The 20668-nt window shown below is 41.6% G+C and overlaps 1 protein-coding gene across 1 annotated transcript in view; it reads left to right on the plus strand.

The window, feature by feature from the left end:
• Positions 1-243: 243 nt before the first annotated feature.
• RHOBTB3 (Rho related BTB domain containing 3) overlaps positions 244-20668 on the plus strand; it is a 61125-nt gene continuing 40700 nt past the window's right edge. The window contains exons 1-5 of the mRNA XM_047778317.1: positions 244-782; positions 965-1190; positions 5028-5214; positions 16318-16472; positions 19662-19773. Coding sequence (XP_047634273.1) covers positions 781-782; positions 965-1190; positions 5028-5214; positions 16318-16472; positions 19662-19773 — 682 coding nt within the window. The 5' untranslated portion in view covers positions 244-780. The remainder of the gene's footprint in view (positions 783-964; positions 1191-5027; positions 5215-16317; positions 16473-19661; positions 19774-20668) is intronic.

The raw sequence follows: 20668 nt of genomic DNA on the forward strand, positions 1-20668 counted from the left end.
AGAGGGGGAAAAAAATTGGGCTGCTTGAGCGGCCATCGGGCTGGAATCCCTCGCTTCCCTCACCTCTTTTTTCCCAGTGTTAAGGGAGCAGGGGCCTCACCGCCCCACCCCCCTTTCTCTGGCTCTGGTTACAGCCTTTCGAGTTGAACAAACTTGCTGCAGGCGGATTGGCGATCGGGAGCTCTCGGGCTGGGGCGTTGTATTTATTAATTTATACTCTGCCGCGCCCCGCGCAGACCGCTCCTTTGTATCCGGCCGCGGCGGCCCTGGGCTCCCGGGCCTCAGCGGGGAGCACGGCCCCCGCGTCCGCCCGACCCTCAAGGCCGGCACGTGCTGCTCCCGCCCGCCCGGCCCGCCGAGGGGGCGGAGGCCCAGCTTTTCTCCTCACCCGCTCCGGGCCAGGAGGAGGAGGAGCAGCAGCAGAAAGAGGCGACAGCTGCCCGACTGAGAGCGCGCGGCGGAGCGTGGCTGCGGCGTCCGGCGACTCTCGGCAGTGGCGGCGGCACTGCCGCCCGGGATGTTCCCGGGCACTTCCTGACTGGCTGGCAGCGCTCACACCGCCCAACTCGCACGCCCCCGGCCCCCAGTCTCGCTGGCTGGCTGGCTGGCTGGCTGGCTCTCGCGGGCCCGCTCTGCCTCGGCCGCGCCGCGGTGGAGGCGAGCTACCGGAACGCGGCCCGGGATGAGCTGACTGCGGGAAAATACGCCGCCGACGGGCCCGGAGAGGCAGTGAGGACCCGCTTTTCTCTGAATCGCCGCCCTGCCCTTGAATTTGAGATCATGTACGTACGCATCGCGGTCCTGCTATTGTGTCCCCCGCAGCGCGTGCGGGGCGCCCCGGAGCGAGGGGCTCGTGCCCATCCTCGCCTCGCGCTGTCCCCCACACTTCCTGTTCTGATGAAAGCGATCCTCGCGCTGACCACGCGCCTCTACTCCCCCCCTCATTCCTGTCTCTGTCCTCCAGGTCCATTCACATCGTGGCGCTGGGGAACGAGGGGGACGCCTTTCATCAGGACAATCGGCCGTCGGGGCTCATCCGCACTTACCTGGGGAGAAGCCCGCTGGTCTCAGGGGACGAAAGCAGCTTATTGCTGAACGCGACCAATACGGTCGCACGTCCTGTGTTCACCGAGTATCAGGCCAGCGCGTTTGGAAATGTCAAGCTAGTGGTCCACGACTGTCCCGTTTGGGTAAGGGGCTGCAACTGCTTTGTTCAGATGCTGATGGAGCTTTTCTTCCCCCCCCCTCCCCCCTTGTCCCCTTTCATGAGTATGGACCGTCGGCGTCACCTGGATGGTTTTTAAACATTTCGTGGCACATCTTTGGTCCTCCGTTTCATTGGGCAGGGGCCAGCCTAGTCAGAGAACACTCTCAGAAGGTAAAAAGCCCCAGTGGCAATGTGAAGTGTCACACTTAACGGCTGTGGGGGTTGTCCCTTGGTAGACAGCTGACAGTTGAATGTCCCAACCCCAAGGGACAGGGTCACTAAGTTTCACCAGCAGAGAGCAATGTTTTTTCATGCTACCCAGTGGGTGATATAGTAATATTAGTGTTCTAAAAATAAAGCTCTCTGAAAGCTCAGCACAGCAAAAATACCTTTCACTGGGGCAGCTCAGAAATAGGACCCCTGGAAAGGAGGGGGAAAGAGGGACTGGGAATTAATTTTAAATGACTCATTTATAGCACTGTCCACCTTTGAAAAAAAATTTAGTGTTTTCAGTGTTAATAATGCAGCTATTCTTGTTATATCTAGCCATTTGTTCTGGTAACTCATAAATCAGAAATGTTACTAATACTGCTTTGGGACTTTAAAAAGCTTTGAAATTTGTGATAATTAAAAGAAGTTCTAATGAAGTTGATAATTCCTAGTCTAATTGGTTAGACTCTGGCCCTGCTTAAGGCTTTGAGTTTGTAATTAAGCACAGTTTTCTGGGTTATTATGATCTTCAGACATAGTAGAGCTACTCTTTATAAGGTGCTTTTCTTCTTTGATGGTAAGTAAAAGTCCATCAGAGATGTGAAAAATGATTGTATTCATCAGCTGATATTTGATATATATATATACTGAATTGGAATATTAAGTACAGCAGGGCAGATAGAGCACAAGTTTTAACATCAAAAGAACCTGACTTCAGATCCTCACCTTGCTACCTAGTGGCTGTGTTCCTGGGTAAAGTCACATATTTCCCCTGTGTGTAAACTAAATATCATAATCCCGCCTCCTAGAGCTGTGCCAAAGAGTAAATGGGGTAGTATATATAAAGGTCTAAGCATTTAGAACTATGTAGTAGGTACTCAGTAAGTGGTAGCTATAATAATAATGTGTTTATCACAACTTTGCTGTAGCTGTGTATCACTTAAACCAGTAAAAGGAACGTTTTCCCACCCATCATTCAAGATTTACGCACAAATAGGAGAGCCCCGGGGGCTCAGTGGGATTTGGATCCAGCGTTATTACTGCTGTGGCTCAGATCACTGCTGTGGTGTGAGTTCAGTTCCTGGTGGAGGAATTTTTTTATACCACAGGTGCCATCAAAAAACACCCAGAAAAACAAACAACCAAAAAAAAAAAAAAAAGAGAAGATTTACACATAAAGTACATTGAGGCAGCCATGTTGATTCCTAGTGGATGCTGTATTGCAGCTACACAATCAAATAGAATAAAGTTGTTGTTTTGCTATAAAAATTCAAATTATTTTCAAAAGATGAGTTCCATTCCCTAAATGTGGCTCCAAGCCTCATGTTGCATAACCTCCTAGAGGAAATCCTGGAACTGATTTACAAGGGGTGGGAGAATTCGATTTCCTTCATATTTCTAGAAACCAGTGGAGTATTTTCTCTTTGACATAGTTTGAGAAGAAATGTGGTATTGTTTCCTTGGAGTTGGAATGAGATAGCTGTGCTTCTCTATCCTAGTTTTCTTCTGTAAATCTGTAGCCCCACTCTGGATCTTTGCCATATGTATTTGGCACTTTTTAAGTAAATGTGCTTCCAATTCATTATATTTAGCTCATTATTTAGTATGTCTCTCTTAAACCCACCCTTTTTTGTTATATTATTATTTTGTTTCTAGATCTTTTCCTGTTTACCAAAGATATTCCATAAAAAGCAATGAGGTAATAATATATGCAAATGTGACTTGTGCAGGGTTTGAAGCTCTGATTTGTATTAAAATTATTTATAGTTTTTATATCCTCAATACCACAGAGTTAGTGATGCCAAAACCCATTTCCTCATGATGTTTTCCCTTAAATGACTTTTTTCTTCTACTCTCCTCCAGTAACTCTGAAACTTTGAACCATTTAGCATGCAAAGAGTGGTTAACTTTTGATTTGTTCTGAGTTAAATGGCTGCTCAATTTAGGTTTAGTTTATTCATCCCATTCATCTGACTTTGCCCTCTTTCTTTGTTGTACGTGTCCACCCTCTTATACTTGTATACTTTGAACTTGACTACTGTAACAGATACAATTGGAACTGAATGGGCCTTGTGGTTTGGGATTTGGAAATCAGCGCAGAGCTCTGCTGGGAAGCTTTCACATTTTCTTAATCTGAGTCCCATTTTGCTTATCTCCTTTTTTATATCCTCCACTGAGTTCCAGGCTTTGCCTTTGCTGTTGACATCCCTGTAGTTTGCCCTTTGTGGTTTGTTTTTAAATCTTCCTCTAAGAAGGCTCTACCCATCTCACTTTCAGTAAGGTATTCATGTCTAAAAATTCTGCAATTCTTGTTGCTCAGAGTAAACTTGGAGGGAATGGGCAGGCTATGAGGCTGGAGGGAAATGGGAGAGGCTTTGCTGGGGCTTGGGGGCATGCTGGTGAGAAGAAGCTCTCTTCGAAAGGGCGTTATGGTAACACTTCTCCAGAATTTCCCAACATAGGGTAAAAGCTCTGTCATGATTGATTCAAACCCTGTTTTGATCTCATATTCAAACTGTCATAGCCCAACACTTTTTGGACTTGTTAGACACATAACTGTCTATTTTGTTAATCTAGCTTTTTTATATCCTAGGAGTACATACCAGAGGCCACAAGAAAAGACAATAATTAATAGTTAACCAGAATGTGAGAAGACAGCCACTTACTCATATTTAGCAATTGTATTAAGACACATAAAGATGTTTTTCTTATACCACTATTCACCCAATAACTTGAACATTTATTTTTTAAATATTGCAGCACTAAGTTTTAAGGAGTAGGGGCCATAATACATAACTATGGCCTCAATTCTAAATATAAATAGTATTAACTGTAGTCTAAAAGTAAAGATTTCTAAACTGAAAAGGTTTATCCTGAATTTTTACTTGATATGAGCAAAATGCATGCATTGCAAATATATTTCTTGCAATGTTAACACATTATAGTACATGTTATCTTTTTATAGAGGCACCCCCACACACACACACCCTATGTTCCTCTCACATGTACACTATATATGTGTGTACATACACACACACATTCACACACACACATATATATGCAGTGCTGTCCAAAGAATGGATAAAGTTGAAAAGGACATATAAATTTTGAGAATATGGATAATATAAATGGAACTCCATGGAATTTATTGTATTCCAATTCAAAACTCTAAACAATCCTGCATTATCTAATTGGGTCACAGAAAAGCCTTTAAAGCTTTCTTACACTGATGCTTTTGCATCTAATGCATAGTGTTACATTTTTGAAACTATTAGGTGATAAAGCTAAGGCATAATTTTAAAACAGAGTGCTTATTTTTAAGTACAAGTGTTGAAAGCGGTTCCTTACTTCATCAGTTTCTTAGGAATTCTCAGATTCTATTTTACCACTACACAGTAATCTAGGCTAAATGAATAAAGATAAACCTTTTTGAAAAGTTGATAGACTTCAAACATTTTAAATTTCATGAGATTACTTCTTCAAAAATAAGTGAATTTTTTAAAATGAATCCCCTAAATTAAAATATAGCAACAATTAAACTAACATGTTACAGCTTATTTCGTGATTGTTTTGAAGTAGACTAAAGGTTGCTCTTTTCATTTTGGTTTAGGACATCTTTGACAGTGATTGGTACACCTCTCGAAATCTAATTGGAGGTGCTGACATCATCGTGATCAAATACAATGTAAATGACAAGTTTTCATTCCACGAAGTGAAGGATAATTATATTCCAGTGATAAAAAGAGCATTAAATTCAGTTCCAGTAATCATTGCTGCTGTTGGTACCAGACAAAATGGTAAGTGTTTAGTTTTTCTTTTATATGAGAGTGCAGGTATTGTATTAATTTTAAATAGAAATGAGTTAATTAATGATTAATACAGGGATTTTTTTTCGGGAGGGTGGAAAGCAAAATGACTGTGGGTTCAAATGCCAGCTGTTAACTCTTCATCAGTGAATATGATAATGAGACATCAAAGGGAAGTATCGCAAACTACTGTGTATAGGTGATTCTGCAGGGGATAAATTTGTCTTTTAAACTGCTCCTCTGCAGAAGTGAAAGAAGTCAGTAATTGTGTTCTTTTCCGTAGAGGAGGGGAATTAAACTGATTCTGAGCCCTGGAAAACTCTTTGAAAACCTAAGGGTATATCCACTTGAGAAGGATAGGTTGTCCACACAAGGATGTGGGATTGGGAGCAGGGTTTTTAGGTAGGCAGCAGTAATACAGCACCACCCAGGAGACAGGATTGTTGACTCCAGAGCTGATGGATTAGTTCGGTTCAGTCAATTTCAGCAGTTGCTACTGTGCATACTCTTGTCAGATATCTCAGGTCCAGCTCAGAATTCACTTTGATTTGGTGGAATCTTAGTGGTTATTTCCTCAGTATAGCTGTCTTTAAATTTTTATTTTTATCCTGTTTTTACCCATTTTTCCTTGTGATTGAAGTGTAGCAAGATAAAGGACATAGGTTTCACTCATTCGAGAGTAGAGTTTACAGATGTGTATTATCTGTGCAACCATCACGCAGACCAAGGTATAGAATATTTGACTCACTCCAGAAGCTTCTTATGCCTCTTCCCAGCTAATAGTACCCTTTCCCAAAGATAATTACTATTCTGACTTCTAACAACATAGATTCGTTTTAACTATTCTTGACCGTCATACAAATGGAATTACACAGTATGTAGTGTCTTGTGTCTGACTAATTTCATTTAGTGTAATACTTTGGAGACATATGCATGCCAACTCTCTATAATTTGTTCTTATTATTGCTGTGTATTATTCCATTTGTGACTGTGCCATGATTTATTTCTCCATTCTCCTTTGGGAGATGCTTAGGTTGTTTCCTAGGAGTAGGATCGTTGGGTCATAGGGTGAGTATGTGTTTGGCATTAGCAGATGTGAATAAAGCAGGCTTGACCCTTCTTTGACCCCACATCCTGTCTACTTCCCTAACTTTCTTTTTATTGCTGGTCATGATTCTTGAACGAGTTATCCACACTTCCTGAGTCCGCTTCCTGACTTCCCATTCATATTTCAGTCCACTACAGTCTGACTTTGACTTTCACAATTACACAGGATCTGTTTTCACTCAGGGCTGCCAATTATGTATACCTACTGCCAAATTTAATTTGCATTTTAATAATAATTATCCCTTTGAAGTTATTCAAGCACACCTCTTCCTCTGCTTAGTAAAGTTACTCTTTCTTTCCTGGTTGCTCTAATTCTCCGTCTTCTTTCCTTGCCTTCTCAGCCCCCTTTATGCATACACACCAAATCAATACATCCTGTAGGTGTTGCCCAGAGTCCCATCCTTTGGCTTCCCCTCTTGCTGTTTCTCTGACCCTGAACCTGCTAATCCATTGCCCAGGCTTCTCCTGTATAGGCATTGGTTATTGCCCAGACTACTTCTCTGGCTTCAGTCTCTCTCCTGACCCACATCCCCACAGACATCTTCCTCTTTCTACTGAGTTCCCTGTCTTGGTGAATGATGCCAGGCCCATTCATTCACCCAAATTAGAATCATCCAAACTAACTTTCTCTCCCTTTCCCCACATCTAGTTAATGAAGAAGCTCCTTTGATTTTATATTTTAAATAAGCCGCAAACTTGCTTTCTCATCATCTCTCCTGGATTTCAGATTCTATCTATCTGAATTTAATCTAAATATCTATCATAGACTTCCTTTTTGGTCTAAGGAGACAGTTCCAGATTTTTGTCAGATCTGAAACTTATACAATTTTGGAGGTCCTTTATGAGAAAAAAAGAAGCTACAAAATTACAGACACACATATATACAAATAAATATTTATTTTGAATGTGAAAAGAAAGCACAATAGATTACAACTCTGAAAAGCTGTCAAAACCCACAAACATTAAAAAAAAAATTTCTACTTTTTAAAAATCTGACACTTCTTTAACTTGTCTTATGCTTTTTAGACAGCTTAGTCTTATCAGTTCTTCATATAATAACCACTTTTTGAGATTTTTCTGTAGAGAGAAGAGAGTGATAGTATTTCTTCCAACATTTTTCTTCACTCTCCACATCTTCGGGGTGCCGGGTACTCCAGTTTGTGTTGTATTCACTTGATTCTCTGGCTCTTTGTGTCATGACGCCAATTAGTCTGCACAGTGGGTGGAAGAAGCATTCCTGAAGGCCATTCGAGTACCAAGACAGCTCGAAAACATTTATAAGGAAGTGACTACAAGCCACAAATAATATCTGACTAAACCTAAATTTAAATTCTTCTTAGCAGGATCCAAAAAATGTCCACAGCCCTTCCAAAGCTGCCTGATGGAAGGTGAAGTGAGTTGGAGTGGAAAGAGACAGTGGTCTTAACCACACATAGTAAGAATATCTTATTTTGCAGATTTTACAAAAGCATATGTCATGTGAAAGGATCTGATGCCCAGGTTTCTCCCAAGGCTTTGAAAAGGACCTGCAAGGAGTGACCTTGAAACCTAGGCTTCCTGGTAAATTGGCCTCTGGTCTCCTGCTCCTGCTTGGCCTCTTTCTGTTTTTTGTTTTGTTTTGTTTTTTGTCTTTTTGTATCTTTAGGGCCACACCTGAGGCATATGGAGGTTCCCAGGCTAGGGGTCGAATTGGAGCTGTAGCTGCCGGCCCACGCTAGAGTCACAGCAATGCCAGATTCGAGCCGCGTCTTCAACCCACACAACAGCTCACTGCAATGCCAGATCCTCAACCCACTGAGTGAGGCCAGGGACCGAACCTGCATCCCCATGGATGCCAATCAGGTCCGTTAACCGCTGAGCCACAATGGGAACTCCCTGCTTGGCCTTTTTCTGAAATAAATCCTCCTGGAATAATCATCCTAGAGTATGTCAGATCATGGATACTCAATTCTTTAAATTCTTTAGAAACTTTCTTCTTTTTTTTCTTACTTATTTTTGAAATTTCAAACTTAAGGAACTTGACAGGAATAGGACAGTGAGCCTCTGAAATGACACACACACACACACACACACACTTTTTTGTGTGTGAACCATTTGGGAGTAAATTGTAAACATGGGATTTCTTTAGTCCTAATTAATTAAGTGCATCTGATCTAAGAACAGAGCTGTTCTCCTATTAACCAGTAATGCAGTCGTCACTCAAGAATTATAACATGCCATATAACATACCTATTATACTATTATACTTTTTTTTTTTTTTTGGTCTCTTGTCTTTTAGGGCTGCACCTGCAGCATATGAAGGTTCCCAGGCTAGGGGTCCAATTAGAGCTGTAGTCGCTGGCCTACACCACAGCCACAGCAATTTGGGATCTGAGCTGCGTCTGCAATCTACACCACAGCTCATGTCAATGCCAGATCCTTAACCCACTGAGCGAGGCCAGGGATCCAACCTGCGTCCTCATGGGTGCTAATCGGGTTCGCTAACCACTGAGCCACAACGGGAACTCCCTATACTGTTATTTAAAATATAACCCATATTCCCATTTTTCCACTTGTTCCAAAGTTGATTTTTTTTTAAATTCAGGATGAAATTAAGGACTATGCATTTAGTTGTCATGTCTCTTTAGTTCCTTTTGATCCAGAACAGTTCCTGGTTCCCCAGCCTTTTGTGGGTGGGGTTTGGGGGTGTCTTTTATGACATCGACATTTTTAAAGAATTGAAGCCCATTATTTTGGCATGATTCCTTCAGTTGTGATAACTGTGGTTGCAAAATCGTGATTTTCCTGTCATTCCTTCTGCACTTAGTTGTTGGAATTCTTCTGTAAATAGAGCAGTCCCTTTTTTCTGCTCCCACATTTATCTTTTAAAGTCATTATGATTCATAAGTTTGTTTTCTTATAGTCAGTATTTTATAATCTGTTCTTATTCATTCTGATGCTCCAGTTACCCCACATTTGCCTTTGTGCTCTTTCCAATTAAGTTTTGAATCATTCCTTATTTATTTATTTATTTATTTATTTATTTATTTATTTATTGGTCTTTTTTTGCTATTTCTTGGGCTGCTCCCGTGGCATATGGAGGTTCCCAGGCTAGGGGTCCAATCAGAGCTGTAGATGCCAGCCTATGCCAGAGCCACAGCAACGCGGGATCCGAGCCGCGTCTGCAACCTAACCACAGCTCACGGCAACGCCGGATGGTTAACCCACTAAGCAAGGGCAGGGACCGACCCTGCAACCTCATGGTTCCTAGTCGGATTTGTTAACCACTGCGCCATGACAGGAACGCCCCTTCCTTATTTTCTGGCACAGATGTTCCAGGCTCATCGTAGACTTGGCTTGCCCCAGGACCTGTGGGCCTCGCTGCTTCCAGAGGGGTCCTCCAGCTAACCTTCACTCTGGCGCCCTTGGTGTCCTCCTTGCCCTCCCCCTTTTGTTAAGCAGTGAGCACCGAGATGTTGCTGCAGTGCCTGGGGGGTCCCACCTGTCCCTGAGCCTCAGCATCCCTCTTTGGTCCTATGTGTGCTGCCTGCATCCTCTCAGGCACACCTAATTTCTGGGCTGATGAATCTCTCCTCTAATTTGTGAGTGTTGCCATATGTGTCTCCCTTTCTCCTCTGTCTTCCTACCTCCCCCCATCCCTCTCTTCCTTCCCTCCTTTCCTCTTTCCACCTCTTTCCTCTTCCTCTCTTTTTTTTCTCATGATTTCCGTGATTTGGTAGAGGGAAGATGACAGTGTGGGCTTAGCTTGCCCTCTTGCAAGTGGAAGCGATGGGGTCCCTTTATTCTCACATTCAGGTCTCAGCATCTGCTATGCCATATACTCTGGCTGAAGGGCCCCCCCTCTGCACAGCCCCTATCATATCTGCACAAGGCATTTATCCTTACCCTTTTAAATCATCACCTCTTCTGTGAAGCCTTCCATAATCCCCCAGGCAGAGTTAATTTCTTCTCCTCTGTTCCTATGGTGATTGGGTTTTGTATACCTTTATTTTTGTACTTATGTTAAAATTGTCCACAGTCGGAGTTCCCATCGTGGCTCAGTGGAAACAAATCCAACTAGGTTTTGGGTTCGGTCCCTGGCCTCGCTCAGTTGGTTAAGGATCCTGCGTTGCTGTGAGCTGTGGTATAGGTCGCAAACATGGTTTGGATCCAGTGTTGCTGTGGCTGTGGCATAGGCCAGCAGCTGTAGCTCCGATTTGACCTGTAGCCTGTGAACCTCCATATGCTGCAGGTGCAACCCTAAAAAAAAAGCAAAATAAATAAATAAATAAAATTTAAAAAATTGTCCACAGCCATGTCTGTCTTGGCTTAGTTGACTATGAGTTTCATTTGTCTTTGTGTCTTTATAACCCTGCTACTTAGAGTGTGGTAAGTACCCAAAAAACATTTGTCCAGTGAGTGGATGAATGGTTTTATGAATAGTATACATAAAGTGAAAAATCATTTTCACTAACAGGATAAAATTAATTTATCATGTGAGATGTGATTACACAGTAATTACAAAGCTAAATCTGGCTGTTCAACTCATGGACAGTTTTCCTCCCTCCCCCAGTCCCTTGCAATCCATGCAGCTATCCTGGTGTTCCGGTAATTTCTCTCCAGCTCCTTTAACAAGTTCAGCAAACACAATTAGTCTCATCTTTTCCCTTTGTTATACGTGTTTTGACAAGCTTTACCGTTTCTGTGTGTGTCTTCATCATACTTGTGTCTGAATACGTTTTTGGCTTTTACTAAATATTGAATCTATCTTTAAAGTAGAAAATTTTCTCCAAAATTGACATGGGTGTATTCATAGTCTTAAGCTCCTGAAAGCAGGCATCCTGTCTTTTTCTTTGTGAAGTTCTGACAGAGCCTGGTAAATTGCTAGGCTGGAATTCCTGAAAGGATTTCAAAGACTCTTAAGTACTGGCAACATTGTAAACATCACCCTATAGGTTCTCAAAGCCATTGCTTTGAAAGGGATGCCATTCACTTGAATTCCAGAGTTACATTGTGTTTTCTTTTAAAAACACATAGATGTGTTGTGATAACACCAGAAAAGATAATGTATAAGAAGAAAAAAAGACTACAGTGTTATCTAGATGTGCAATGCTGATTCCCAGTGTTCCAGGGACCCTGAGGTAGGCTCACAGGAATGAGTCCTAAAGAAGGTACCACAATTTAACATTATTTGGGTCTTATTGTTCCTGATGAAATGCTCTATGTAGGTTTATTTAACCCATAAATGTTTTGCTAATTCTCCTACCTAACATGTAATGACTAGGCATTTTTTCTTCTTGGGTGCAAGTGAACTAAAAGAAACGTCTTCTGTGATATAGGAGAGATATAATGATTGGATATAAGGAGGCACTTTCTAGGTTAATAAGTTGTTTGTGGCTGCATACAATGGAAAACCCCATTCAGCTGTGTTAAATCTGACACTAGCTGGATTGTCCCTCAAATCAAGATTATTTCATAGCAATTATTTTACATTATGCAAGCTTAGTTTTTCACTCAAAACACTACTATTTTTGTCCAGAAATGAAGTTTAATGAGATGACCCGCCTACCCACTTCATTCCATCAACATAAGGGAGAGCTTTGTAGTGATAAGAAGATCTCTGTCTTGAGAAAATCAAAGGCACTGTTTATGAAGGCTTTATGAAGAATGCAAAATACCAATGTGTTATTTTTCAAGATAGGCTAAAATGTATATGGAAACTTTAGTTGCTCCGAACCTAAAATGGTCTTAGAAAAAGTAAATACAAGAACTCAGATTAGAAGTTACAGCATAATTTAGAGAAACCAAACTTCATTTTTTTTTATTTTCAATTTTTTTTAATTTAAATTTTATTTTTATTATTTTTTGCTTTTGGGGGCTGCAGGTGCAGCATATGGAGGTTCCCAGGCTAAGAGTTGAATGAGAACTGCAGATGCTGGCCTACACCACAGCCACAGCAACGTGGGATCTGCTGCATCTGTAATCTGCATTGCAGCTCATGGCAACACTGGATCCTTAACCCACGGAGCAAGGCCAGGGGTTCAACCTGCATCCTCATGGATACTGGTCAGTTTCATAGCCTGTTGAGCCACAATGGGAACTCCCCCAAGCTTCATTTTTAAATCACCATATCAATTTCTGTTGTATGGCACAGTGACCCAAACATATACACAGTCCCTGTGCTGTACAGTAGGGCCCCATTGCTCATTCATTCCAAGTATAACTGTTTGCATTCAAAATCCCCAAATTGTCTGTGCATCCCATTCCCTACCCACTCCCCCCAGAAACCACAAGTCTTCTTAGCCGTGATCTGCTTCTGTTTTGTAGATAGGATCATCTCTGCCATAGTTTAGATTCCACAAGTAAGTGATATCACATGGTATATGTCTTTTCCTTTCTCACTTAGTATGAGAATCTCTAGTTCCATTCATGTTGCTGCAAATGGCATTATTTATCTTTTTATGGCTGAGTAGTATTCCATTGTATATATATGTACCACATCTTTTTTTTTCTTTCTTTTTTTTTTACGGCTGTACCCACGGCATATGGAGGTTCCCAGATAGGGGTCCAGTCCCGGAGTTGTAGCCGCTGGCCTATGCCGGAGCCACAGCTACAGCCACAGCACCTGCTACCTACACCACAGCTCATGCCAATGCTGGATCCATAACCCACTGAGCGAGGCCAGGGATTGAACCCACATCCTCATGGATGCTAGTTGGGTTCGCTAACTGCTGAGCCACGACAGGAACTCCATGTACCACATCTTTTTATCCACTCATCTGTCATTGGACATTTAGGTTGTTTCCGTGTCTTGGTTATTGTTTATAATGCTGCAATGAACATTTAGGGGTGCATTTATCTTTTGGAATGAAAGTTTTTTCTAGATATATGCCCAAGAGTGTGATTGCTGAGTCATATGGTAGTTCTGTATTTAGTTTTCTGAGGAACCGCCATACTGCTGTCCATAGTGGTTGTACCAGTTTACATTCCCACCAACAGTGAAGGAAGGTAGCCTTTTCTCCACACCCTCTCCAGCATTTGTCACTTGTTGACTTGTTAATGATAGCCATTCTGACCTGTGTGATGTGGTACCTCATCGCAGTTTTGATTTGCATTTCTCTAATAATTACTGATGTTGAGCATTTTTTCATGTGCCTGTTGGCCATCCATATATCTTCTTTGGAGAATTGTATATTTAGGTCTTCTGCCCTTTTTTCTTTCTTTTTTTTAGGTCTTTTTAGGCCCACACCTGCAGCATTTGGAAGATGGAAGTTTCCAGGCTAGAGGTCTAATCAGAGCTGCAGCTTCTGGCCTATGCCACAACCATAGCAATGCAGGATCCAAGCTGCATCTGTGACCTACACCACAGATCATGGCAATGTCAGATCCTCAATCCACTGAGCAAGGCCAGGGATCGAACCCACGTCTTCATGGATACTAGTTGGCTCATTACTGCTGAGCCATGACAGGAACTCCCCCATTTCTCAGTTGGGTTGTTTGTTTTTTTTTTGTTGGGTTGTGCACGTATTTTGGAGATGAGACCCTTGTCTATTGTGTTGTTTGCACGGAGTTTCTCCTATTCTGTGGGTTGTCTTTTCTTTTTTTTTTTTTTAATGATTTTCTTTGCTGTACAAAAGCTTTTGAGTTTAATTAGGTCCCATTGGTTTATTTGTGTCTTTATTGTCATTATTGTAGGAGGTGGCTCAAACAAGATGTTACTGTGAATTTTGTCAGAGAGCATTCTGCCTATGTTTTCCTCTAGGAGTTTTATAGTATCTGGCCTTATATTTAAGTCTTTAATCCATTTTGAGTTTATTTTTGTGTATGGTGTTAGATACTATTCTACTTTTATTCTTTTACATGTTGCCTTCCAGTTTTCCCAGCACATTTATTGAAGAGACTGTCTTTCTTCCACTGTATGTTCTTGCCTCCTTTGTCATAGATTAATTGACCATAGGTGGTCAGGTTTATTTCTGGGCTTTCTATCCTGTTCTATTGATCTATATTTCTGTTTTTGTGCCAGTACCATATTGTTTTGGTAAGTGTAGCTTTGTAGTATTGTATGATTCCTTCATTATCATTTTTCTTTTTCAATATTGCTTTGGCTTTTTGGGATCTTTCATGTTTCCATACAAATTTCAAAATATTTTTTTCTAGTTCTGTGAAGACTGTCCTTGGTAATTTGATAAGGATTGCATTGAATGTGTAGATTGCCTTGGTTAGTATAGTCATTTTGACAGTATTGATTCTTCCAATCCAAGAGCATGGTATATCATTCCATTTGTTTGTGTCATCTTCGATTTCTTTCATCAGCATCTTTTTCAGAACATAGTCTTTTGTCTCTTTAGGTATGTGTATCCCTAGGTATTTTATTCTTTTTGATGTGGTGGTAAATGGGATAGTATGTCTGATTTCTCTTTCTGATCTTTACTTTTGTTTCTCCATCTCACAGAAGGAGTCTTAGACAAGGTACTTAACCTTTCTGAGTCTCAGTTTTTTCCTAATCACAATGAGAATGTGAAAACATGGTTTCTGAGCTAAGTATGCTTTCAGTGAAGCTAAATTATCTAAGTTGTGTGTGCATGCACATATGCAAGTTACATGTGCAGTATGCACATGCACTGAATATCCGTAATATACACACTGTGCTCCATCTTTATGCAGTTCATCTCTATGCAGTGAATTCATTGTGTGTTCTGTGGGTAGTATCCAAATGCCCTTTCAGGGCCACTGTACTCCCTCAGTTACCAGGTTTGTTGGTCACTGATGGCTCACAGCTTATTCCCTTTCCAGACATTACCCTGTGCTCCTAGAAGCTGCCTGCCCAAGGTTTTGCTCCTGCTACAGGGCAGCCCTCCTTTAATTATTGGCTGATTCAGGGATACAAAGGCCCAGCTTTGCATGGGCAACCATTCTAAAAGGTCATCTGAGCTCCAGAGCTCCCCCTGTGGGATGGCTGAGGTCTCTGTTGCACAAACATTATAGTTTAAATTCTTCTGTCCAGTCCTCCTTCCCTCATCCCTGAGACAAGTTATTCCCAGGCTTATCCCCCAGTAAGCCTCCTTCACACCAGTTTCCATCTCACAGACTGCTTCTCAGGAAGCAAACACAGCAACATGCTTTTTTTAGAAGTGGATTTACCCCTTTTTGACTTGGCTGCCTTTGGAACAATGTCATATCTGATGGTGTAGCATGAAATGAAACAACCCTGGCTGATGGACATGGAGTTGAACATACATTTCTAGGGAGTGTTTTACAGGTAGTTTGACCTTCCGCCTTCCCAGCTATAGGTCTGTACGTGGGACAGCCGTGACTCTCGGGACCATTCACATTTCAATTGATTACTTTTTATTCCTTCACTTTTTAATTTTTTTAATCTTGCAGCAAAAGATTAAAAGTGATTGTATTTGGTCTCCGCACTTGAATGCTTTAGAGTTCAGTAATTGAAATGTGTGGATGAATAAGAACATACTTCATAGGAAATTTACAAAGACTGGCAATTTTGCAGCCTTGGAGATTGAGGTCAAATTGAAGATTCTATTAAAATAAAAGTATAAGATCGATTCAAACTTAGTGAATACATTTAAAGTTTATTACAAAAAAATGCCAACCCATGTTTTCCATGGTTTCTATGGGCAATCAAGTTGTTAACTTTGTATTGCTATTCAGGATGTCAAGGTTGTATAAAAGGAAGCAGGCCTGACATTACTGGCCGATGGGCTGGATTCCTATAATAGCCTTGGTAATATTCATTCACCTATTTAAAAATTCTAATATGTTCTAAGATGCTATTCATTCTTCTCACATTTAAAGGCTATTTATTTTAGGGACCTTGCTAATATCATTGACACTTTTTATTCAGAGTCTAGTGGATAGTGGGTTTACTAAATGGCCTTGAATTGTGGTTCTGGCATGAGCTCTTAATTTGTTGTTTAGTGTTCAGATTGTGAGTGTACATTTTTCCTGTCCAATTTCAAAGCTCTTTGTTACTCACATTCGTTTTCTCAGAAGAATTACCTTGTACGTGCCCACTGTGTACCTCAGACAGAGGGAGCTGTGTCAGTACAACCGAAGGGATCCAGCTTGCTAAAGAACTAGGAGCAACTTATCTGGAACTGCATAGCCTTGATGACTTCTACATAGGAAAATATTTTGGAGGAGTGGTAAGTGGAAATTCCAGTCACATAAATTAAAGTCGCTTGTCCGGTTGGCTCTGTAGCTGTTTTCCAGAGCCTCAGCTAGAACTTTAGTTTTAAAAGCAGAATTAGTTTTAACTTGGAGAAATGAAATGGGAGCAAGCAGAAAAAAGGTTTTGTCAGAGTAAAATTCTAGTTTTACTTCTCTCTCCAAGTGAAACATTTTCTATCGTCTCATAGGGTATTTTGGAATTTTCCATTTGATGACACTGTATACAAACTTGTGATGTCAGTTTAGTAACTGACATTTTGTCACTTTTAGTAAAAAGATTTAGTATTTACACAGCTTGATGAGCCTGGTAGCCTGAACCAATAGAACCTGAAAGTTCACTTTCATTTCTATCTGCTACTTGAGAAGAATGATTTTTCTTCTCCATGTGGGCTTCAGCAGGATTTCATGTAACTTCTGATTTTGGTATAGCTCAAAAAATATCCAAAGGCACTCCTCATGCAGATGGCTTCTTGCTGGACAAGTGGGGATCCAGGGTGTGCTGCTCTATCGCAGTGGCATGCATTGGGTCCCATGGGCATTCTGAAGCCCATCTTATGCCCACAGCACTTACCCTGCAACATACCCTCCTCCAGAATACTGTGGAGTTGTATCATTCAAGTACTAACTGACTTTGGAACTATCTTTCCAACCTGCTAAGGAGTGACTCCTTTCAGCAAACAAATTGAGTAAACATTGACAGGAGGCTTAGACCCGTGTAAACCCCACATTAAGTGGGAGCCCTTTGGACTTGCCCATCAGTCCCCGAGCACCTCATCAAGTACTCTAGCCAGTATACCAGAGTATTCATTGTATAGATTCATGTCGAAATATTGAGGTTGCTACAGACCACAGAAGTTTGTTTCACTTACTCTGGAGTAACTCAAGTCCAAATAAGAACCAAAGGCAAAATAAGAACCCAGTGTAAGAATTCTAATTCCTGGAGTTCCTGTCATGACACAGCAGAAACGAATCTGACTAGGAACCATGAGGTTGAAGATTCAATCCCTGGCCTCACTCAGTAAGTTAAGGATCCGGCATTGCCGTGAGCTGTGGTGTAGGTCACAGATGCGGCTTGCATCCTGTGTTGCTGTGGCTGTGGCTGTGGTAGGCCGGCAGCTGTAGCTCCAATTAGACCCCTAGCCTGGGAACCTCCATATGCCGTGGGTGCAGCCCCAAAAAGCAAAAAATAAAATACAATAAAAAATAATTCTGACTTCTATCACATATAAATGCCTAGTATTCACTTAGTAATGTAAAGACACAATCATACAGCACTAAGGAAGATAGACTCACAATATTGATGCCATCAGTGACTGGGAGAATCTCTTGTCTTATTTGTTGATGGTGGTAAACAGTGGGTAGAAAGGGAGGGAGAGGTGCAATCTATGAAAATAAGATCTGAATGATCTCTTTTTAGACTCTTCGAATAGGAAAGAACAACTGGGATCTTGAGTTTAAGAAACACTAGTATTTGTAAGAATATGAATGGAGTGATGTGTCAGAAAGAAGGGAGCACTTTGTGATCTCTTGTTGAAGATTTGGGGAAGAAGAGCTGTGCAGTGTCACCCTGAGCCTGGACCAGAGCAGCACGTGCCCTCAAGCTTTAGAAAGCCTCAGCTGGCCCTCCCCCAGCTGCACCCCTCCCCCTGGGGCATACATTGATGGAACTACTGGCATGTGCCCACTACAACTAGCACCTCCCTTCCTGCATCATCTGTGTGGTGACCACTACCCACATGTGGCTGTTTATATTTAAGTTAATGAAAGAATAATTCAGTTCCTCAGGTGCACTATCCACATTTCAGGTACTCAGTAATGACACATAGCTGGTGGCTACTGTTCGGATGATTAGCACAGATGTTAAAGGACATTTCCATCAACACAGAGCAGAGGGTTCTGTGGAACAGAGCTTGGACATGCTCCCAAAACCAGGACCACTGAATTCTCTGACCAGCTGGCTCTTAAGTCTGTTTGCTGGACCTTTGCGTGCCTCCTTCCTGGGTCCATCCTCCTGAAGGTGGACCATGTGCCTTGGTGTGTGCACGCCTAGCCCTGACGGGTGGCAGAGGGGTGACTACGTATGAGGATTGGGGGAGAGGAAAGTGGCTGGAGCTTGGTTGTATAGTACGGGTGTGAATGTGCACCTGTGTGCACAGGCCTCCTCCACTGGTGAGGAAGTGTGGGGTGGAGCAGGGGGTGACATGAGGAGGGGTGGTCTTGGGTCCCAGGAGGTAGGGGCCTATTAGGAGCTCTCCCTGTGCTGCATGAAACTGCAGGGAGTCTGAGAAGTGAAGTCTGAAGGTGGCCTTCCAGGCTTTAATGATGACATACTTGCCAAAGCAGGAGGATAGACTATCACTTACGTAATAGTTTGTTTTCTTGATTTATAACATTTAAATATTTAGGTATGTGGGACGTAGACGTCCATTTGTACTTTTGCCCCAGGCCTCACACTCCTGTGTAAGTGCACGTGGTTAAGATTTTTAATTTATAGGGAGTTCCCGTCTTGGCTCAGCAGAAACAAATCCGACTAATATCCATGAGGATGCAGGTTTGATCCCTGACTTAACTCAGAGGGTTAAGGTTGCAGACAAGGCTCGGATCCTGCATTGCTATGGCTGTGGTGTAGGCTGGTGGCTACAGCTCTGATTCGACCCCTAGCCTGGGAACCTCTATATGCCATGGGTGCAACCCTAAAAAGACAAAATAAAAAATTTAATCTATAAAGTAAAGGATGTATTTTAAAGTAACTTTTTCAGGAAAAAAAAAGTAGAGCACGTGTGAACTTTCCAAGTTGATACGAGTGTCTGTGACATAGAGCCAGGTCTGTTCTTGCCTTGACTTTCTCTAGTATTGATTGCTGTGCTTGCCCACAAGACAGTGATTGACAGTCACACAGTTGTACTGCTTGGCTTTCTTGATTATCCAAGAGGAAATACGGTTCCTTCTTGAATGCTAGTTTATTTATGTTTAGACAAGGCACAATCTGTTCCACTTGATAGATTTTAAAAAAATAAAAAAACATTTAAAAGCATCTGCTAAAGCATTCATGTAGATGGTACTCACATTAAAAACACTTGGCAGTTGTGGTTTTGGGGTACAAATCATCGTGTCAGTTACATAATTTTGTTGGAGCTTTAATTAAACTTTGATTCATGTTTTAGTTGGAGTATTTTATGATTCAAGCCTTAAATCAGAAGACAAGTGACAAAATGAAGAAAAGGAAAATGAGCAACTCGTTTCATGGAATTAGACCACCTCAGCTTGAACAACCAGGTGCATTTATTAGCCAATGTCTAGACATTCAGTTGATATTTATTGTAGATGATTTCACAAGTCTTAGAGCAATAGTTCTCAAATTTGAGTATGTTCAGGACTCACCTGGCATTCTGACTCAGTCAGTCTGGGATGGAGCCTGAATCTGATTTTTAAATAAGCTTCCCAGATGATTCTGAAGCAGGTAGTACTTGGATCACATTTTGAGGACTATTGTCTTAAAAACTTGAGCCTGTAGATTTTTAAAAATTGTGTGTGTGTGTGTGTGTGTGTGTGTGTGGTAGAGAGCTGTTTTATATAGTGTAATGAGAAATGTAATGTATGAACCTTGATTGGATACTGGTTCAATAAAAACATCCAAAAGAGGTTCTTGGGACAGTTGGATAAAATTTCAATATGGATTGGAAATTAGATGATATTAGGAGTTACTGTTAATTTTCTTTTTTTTTACCTCAGTGAATTTTATTATATTTTTATAGTTGTAGAATGATCATCACAGTGTTAATTTTCTTGTGTATGAAAATAGTGTTGTGGTTAATAGAAGAATATCCTTATTCTTAGGAGATGAGTATGAAAGTATTAAAGCTAAAGTGTCCTGATGATTATAACTTACTTTTAAATGGTTCAGCAGGAGTTCCCATTGTGGCTCAGCAGTAACAAATCCAACTAGTATCCATGAGGATGTGGGTTTGATCCCTGACCTCGCTCAGTGGGTTAAGGATCCGGCGTTGCCATGAGCTGTGGTGTAAGCTGGGAGCTGCAGCTGGGATTCGACCCCTAGCCTGGGAACTTCCATATGCCACAAGTATGGGCCTTGGATTCAGCAGTAAGAGAGAGAGAGATACCCGGAGGGAGAGAGAAAATCTAGAGATAAGGCAAAAAAATGATAAAACGT

This window comes from Phacochoerus africanus, chromosome 4 (assembly GCF_016906955.1).
Source record: "Phacochoerus africanus isolate WHEZ1 chromosome 4, ROS_Pafr_v1, whole genome shotgun sequence".
Taxonomy (NCBI): Eukaryota; Metazoa; Chordata; class Mammalia; order Artiodactyla; family Suidae; genus Phacochoerus; species Phacochoerus africanus.